A 6,000-nucleotide genomic window follows, 5' to 3' on the forward strand; every position below is an offset into this window, starting at 1 on the left:
AAGAAAAAAAAATGGTGATATGTTAAGACGTCGCGAGGAAGGTTAGTTAAAATGACAAGCAATGTACGTGAATTGTGATGCGAAGAAAGTGAACGGAATATGAGGGAAAAGAAACGAAAGAATATCCGAATATGTATTCTCTGCGCGAAGTAATGTACGCAAAGGGAGTAACCAAATAAAGGCATTGCAAACGCTGAAGCTCTATGTCATTTATAATTCTGGTCCAGACTTTCTTCTGTAATAAAAAAAATTGTTAATTTTTTAGGTATTCCTGTACATCGTCTTTTTATGTTTTTATTGAACACTAACCAACGGTAAGTATTAATATTGAAGTGATATATCTGTAATACACGATGATCGATTCATGAATATCTTTTTTTTTTCTTTATCACAGACACACTCAAAATCTTGGTCTGAGTTGGCTATTCTGAAAACCGTGCGTAGGCGCCGGCTGTAAGTTGAATCTAAGTGGTTTTACTTGTGTGACTTTCCCTTTGGTTGTGCTGTTCAGATTAATCTTCGTGATCTTCGTACGGTGTCGATAGTACCAGTATTCAAAAGCCAAAGTGAAACAAGCAAAAATAATACCTAGAAATATAACAACGAATACTCCTCCGATATTTTGGATGCTTATACCGTCACTTTGACTGTTTTCTGCGTCGCAGTCTTTTCTCTCAGGGTTCTTTTTCCACCATGTGTCCTTTAATTTCTCCAATTTCCTCTTATTTAGTAGTATCAAAATTCTACATCAAAAGGAAATTAGGCAATGACATTAAATTACTCTGTAATTAATTTGCTATTTAAGGTAGACAAAAGATGCATACGCATTGTTAAACTGATCCTTCAATGGCGATCCCTGTTGAACGGCAATGGCGTAAGGCTTCCTCGAAAAATCTTCGCCTACTTGGACCAGGTCACAGTTCGTCATAGTAAGATACTTAATGGTCGTTGAATCTTCTATATAAGCGAACTCGTTATTCGAATCAAGACGCCGAACTCGTCGTAGCGCTTCTTCGGTGGAAGCTGGAAATCCAGCCTCTTCCATGGCTTGCAACATTTTCGTGTATTTGTCACTGACAGGGTAATCCCACACTGCCAAGTTTGCCCTCTCTACATCTGACAAACTATCATTAAGGCTCATTTCCTTCCAGATGCTAAAATGTACAAGATCAATGCTCTTCATCCTTTGATCTTCAAAGTATTCGACTTACAACCTTGAAAGTAACCCTAATCTCTTCGATTACTTACTCGTAGAATTTCCATTCAATGGCAGCCATTCTCTTGAAGTAAATATAAGCTGAAGAATTTATCACCGGCGCATATTGAATCTTATACTGTTTACTGAGATCCTCCAACGTTTCGATTGGAATTTCTAGCCTGGACACTGTCAGAAACGCAGCTAAATTCGCCGTGTACGATGCGATGATTATAAATCCGAATAACCACCAAGTGGCAGCGACCAGTCGTCCGGAAAGATTTTTTGGAGCCTCTCCGCCACCCTGTGGTGTCAAGGAAGTCATACAAAACCAGAAACACTCCCTTAAATTGAATTCTCTTTTCTCGTCGTCGTTCTTGTACTTTTCTCGATTGTTCTGGTAGCTGTACGGAGACCAACGGTCGAAGATCCACAACAAGACGCTGGTAAAGAGATAAGCGGCTAGGATACAGAACCAGACCTCGTTCTCCAATACCGTGAGGAATTTGAATAGCGAGCTGGTCGTTTTCGTTTTCAACATCATGATGGACAGACCGACCAGATCGTAGTAAGGCACCGTGAAATCGACCACCCTCTCCCTTTCCGCTGTGACCCAGACTGATCCTAGAGCGATATCAGCTCGTTTGTCGATCAGCTCTTTCATCATTCCGTTCCAACTCCCATTCGGATTTAAACTTCCATATCGTCTGTCCTCCGTTTCTCGTATTTCGTACTGAAAGCCTACCGTGTCTTTAATCTCGTCCAGCAAGTCGATGCAGAAACCGTAATACGTGCCGTTTTCTTCGTTGTACATTACAAATGGTGGATGAATTATAGTGACTACACGGTAGCTCTTCACCGCTGTGGTATTCATCACTTCGTTGTTCGTTATCTTTAGAGAAAATGCAATTAAATTCGAATTGAGTCGATTAAAGGGATAAACGTAAAAATTGAATTATTAAGAGACCGAATTCTTTTGCAGGACTGGGATGGTTCTGTAAAGATATTGCGTTTCCTCTGATAATAAGACTTCGATGAACGCAGTTATATTTTTATTAGGGCAAGTAACGATGATATCTGGAAACGAATGGATAAGTACCTACTCGATGCATGACTCGCGAGTGTCAAGTTGCAATTACGTAGTTGAAGGGTTTCGCGTTACATATTGGATAAACAAATACAGTTGCATGAACTATTTCCATTAGCGTGCACCGTTATCAGCAATAAAGGTAAATAAATATAACGATTACATGTCAGGGGCATGACTATCGTGATGGTTAGCCGAATGAAGGTCACGACTAAGAAATTAATTTGCCACTTTATAATTCATCAACTTAAAATACAAAAATTTAATTATAAGGATATTTTAGTACTCCTAATTTGAAGAAATTTAACGAAGCATTCATCTCTGTTTAATTCGATCCATTTCATTTAATCGTAATGTAATCTGTAGTGATTAATTCTGCACGATATTACACTAGAGACGTGACATTCGATTATCGAACAGATTCCTATCGTCGCGTGACTCAAACACACCATAATTTTTTCTTGCTGATCAATAGACTGACCTAATCTTGCTTAGAAATATCACGTGCACACTTTATCAGTTCGTCTGATTAATTTCACGCGCGATGAACTTTCTACGCTCTCTTCTGGATGTTGAACGAACATACACTTTGATACTTGAAACTCGTAGAGAAATTGAAGTTAAATACGAATGCTTAAAATAACAAGGAAGAAAAGTAAACGCAAAGAAAGGAAGATATTGAGAAAAGAAATCGATATTCTGTATACACAAGCTCACCTGCAGTGGTGCGGAGATACTCGCGTTCCAAGATCCGCTATCGATAGTGTTTGAAACAATCCCATCTTTTATGTCCACTAAATGAATGGACATCTCGAACTTGGCCCGGTGTTCTCCATTCTTCGATCCCCATTTAATTCCAGCATAAGTCGGTGTCATGTTTTTATAACTTTCCTTTAACCTATTAAAAAAGTTCACCTTTCTTTCTGGGGTATTAGTTTTATCATATTCGTCACATGTGATATGCTTAGGTTCTACTGGCCATTCTCCGTCATCCAAGGCCGATTTCATTGCCCGAACGCCTAATTGTATTAAATCATAATAAAATGCGGAAGAAATAACCGGGTTTGACAAAGATGACTCTATTGGGCTTTTCTTGTTAAATTCTGGCTTCATGAAGAGGATGTTCATATTTTTACACTCGCATCTCGGCCAGACGTTAAGTTCCGGAGTCAATAAAAACCAACCGTACTTTTTGCCAGTAAAGTTTAAAGCTTCCGCCGCTTCCAGAGCTATATTGATGGTATTTTCATCACCAAGAATGAAATAGTTCACTATATCCAAATCTCGTAAACGAGGTAACTGTGTTCTCATTTCCATTATTTGCTGAGAAGCTTCGTTGATCACGTGTCTTGTTGGCACGTTCAACAACAAACTTTTATATTTATGATCCATGACGAAATTACGATCGTACAGAATCGCAGCGTTTGTTATGTTCAACTGAATACACAATTGTCTGATTACTTCTGGTATTAAATCTGTCGGAGGCATCACTTGAATCAAATAGGATTCCTGGTCTGTGTTTAAGTTCCTCCAGTATAAAAGATCTCCTTCTTGACCGTATTGTGCGGATAACGTGGGGATTCCCAAAGCAGCTGTGAACGAGTTAGATATCTTGGCCCCTAAACCGGCTGTCGTCGTGTCTATAACTAAATCTGGAACTCCGGTTCCTCCTTTTTTTACAGCCGAATCCCAAGGTTTGCAGATACGATCGAGAGTATCGTTGACGTCAGATTCATTCACTTGAACGCTCCAAACCTCGCCCAAATAATTCGGGTATTTTTCATTGATTGTCTCTAACGCCGCTATTATGCTACTGTTTGCTACTTTGTTGGCTTCATCGTTAATAAGATCTAGGGAGAAGGACGGTGTAAAGAAAAGATTAAAGTTAAAATCGTTGGAATTTAATGGATCTGAACAGTTAACTTTAAAAATTTACAGATTTGAAAATTGAGAGATTCAAAATTTAATTACTCACAAAGATTAACAGCTCTTGTTTTTGTAGACCCTCGATTGCCCACGACGTTTCTCTGCGCGTAAACCGCAGATTCACCGCAAAATCCGAGGAATCCACACATGGCGATAGTAAATCCCACGAGCCTCATTTTGAGAATACACAAAAACTAAATCTAATAATAATCAGTTTTTAAGGCCGTCTTTTACAAAACCTCCATGATTCGTCTTTCCTCTTTTACATTATTCTCCAATTTCTTCGAAAGTTATTCGAAATGATTATTGGGTATAAGAAAAAATACAGCGTTAAAATTGCAGTTAATTTTCTTACGATAATCAGGTTGGTTTCGATCGTGTACGTGATGTGTCTCGAGATGGGGATATCGCGTGCGGAAATCGGTCAAGCAACTGAGGGTAGTCTCGAAACCCATAGCCAGACTTTCTCTCCGTTTCATTTGTGTTTGCCCATTGGTTGCCGCGGGGATGACCCAATCAATTCTTCCTATCAACGCAACTTGTCTTTTCGTTTTCTGCCGTTAGTTTTTCGACAAAATTCTCGATCGTCGTTCGTCTTACATTGCTGCGAAAGGAGTAGTAGACGCGTACGATGTTGAGTTACCGCGAAGAATTTGCATGTCGTACATCGCGTGCCATCAGCCCCCGGTCGGTCGTTAGTTTTATCTCGTCGTGTATATATGCACACGCGTATTGTTGAAACTTTCAGTTTGATGTGATATCGATATTTTCGTGACTAACGATCGTGACCACTTGATAGAACCGATCTGTATTCGCTACTCGTTTCTTACTTTTGTCCGTTTGTCTCTTGGCATGGCTGCAGCTTTATGTCTGCAAGATAGGATCGATCTAATTTTGATCCATCTATCTTTCCGTTCTATAATTCCGTAAAAATGTTACGTTTTATCGTGATCACATTCAGTTACACATTTCTTGATGAAACACTGTTTTCGATTATGAAATAAAAGGCATTTTATAAGGTACTAAAGAAAGAATAGTCCAGAAAGTGATATATTTATAGTATTTTAGAAACAAAGTAGAATGGAATTTCTGACATACCTAGATGTTCCCTGGTTATATACTCCATTGAATTCTTTCTATTAATATCAAAATTTTCATAGCTTTTAGGTAGACAGTCAAATGTTAGTAACTCTGAAAGAAAACAATAAGCAAGCATAGGAAAAAATGAAAGTTTTAAATTCTAGTAGTAACAACAGCGCCTTATAATTGCCGCGCCTGATCAACCGCTGACTTGTCCTACTTACATGCGACTGCTGGCGCGCTTCTCCAAAATAATCAACAAGCTAAATAAGGGTCGATAAAGTAGCAGGTATGAACATGTATCTGAAACCATCTTTATCTACAGTTGCAATTGTTACATTCAATTTACAGCGTACACTTGGGTATTTACAATGGGAACGTAAATGATAATGTTCGTTCCAAGGAGTAGCTTTAAGTGTCCGTTTTCGGGCTGAAGCTGAGGTTTCCCTTTTCATACCGTTGCTAAGACGTTTTTGAACATCAAAATCCTGTTGTTAAAACGTTATTAATCTTTGTAGCTTAAGAGCCTGGCACTGTACGTACTCCGATTGCAGTTCCGTATGATGAACATCATAAAATTTGTGGTTAAGACAGGAGCCTCGATTTCGAGTAATTAATGCAGCCAATGATAAACTCGTGGACGAATATGTTCTTGGTGAGCTTTTACTTTAGCAGAGAAAACCTAGCTACATATTTATACATGATGACAAAA

At 38.7% G+C, this 6,000-nt stretch overlaps 1 protein-coding gene across 1 annotated transcript; it reads right to left on the reverse strand.

The window, feature by feature from the left end:
• Positions 1-373: 373 nt before the first annotated feature.
• On the reverse strand, positions 374-4,495 carry LOC117210904 (ionotropic receptor 25a). Its single transcript, XM_033454338.1, has 5 exons — positions 4,258-4,495; positions 3,000-4,132; positions 1,249-2,087; positions 825-1,154; positions 374-743 (listed from the first exon to the last, which is right to left on the reverse strand). Exons 1-5 carry the CDS (start codon positions 4,382-4,384, stop codon positions 401-403), a joined length of 2,772 nt encoding a protein of 923 aa, XP_033310229.1. The 5' UTR covers positions 4,385-4,495; the 3' UTR covers positions 374-400.
• Positions 4,496-6,000: the final 1,505 nt, after the last annotated feature.

This window comes from Bombus bifarius, unplaced genomic scaffold, assembly GCF_011952205.1.
Source record: "Bombus bifarius isolate JDL3187 unplaced genomic scaffold, Bbif_JDL3187 scf7180000008213, whole genome shotgun sequence".
Taxonomy (NCBI): domain Eukaryota; kingdom Metazoa; phylum Arthropoda; class Insecta; order Hymenoptera; family Apidae; genus Bombus; species Bombus bifarius.

What these genes read in the sequence shown, in the direction of transcription:
- LOC117210904 (XM_033454338.1), bottom strand. Translation starts at nt 4,384, where the DNA reads ATGAGGCTCGTGGGATTTACTATCGCCATGTGTGGATTCCTCGGATTT. An exon ending in AACAAGAGCTGTTAATCTTT is followed by an intron (nt 4,133 to 4,257) that starts GTGAGTAATTAA and finishes CCTTCTCCCTAG; the next exon opens with ATCTTATTAACGATGAAGCC. An exon ending in AAGGATCAGTTTAACAATGC is followed by an intron (nt 744 to 824) that starts GTATGCATCTTT and finishes CTTTTGATGTAG; the next exon opens with AATTTTGATACTACTAAATA.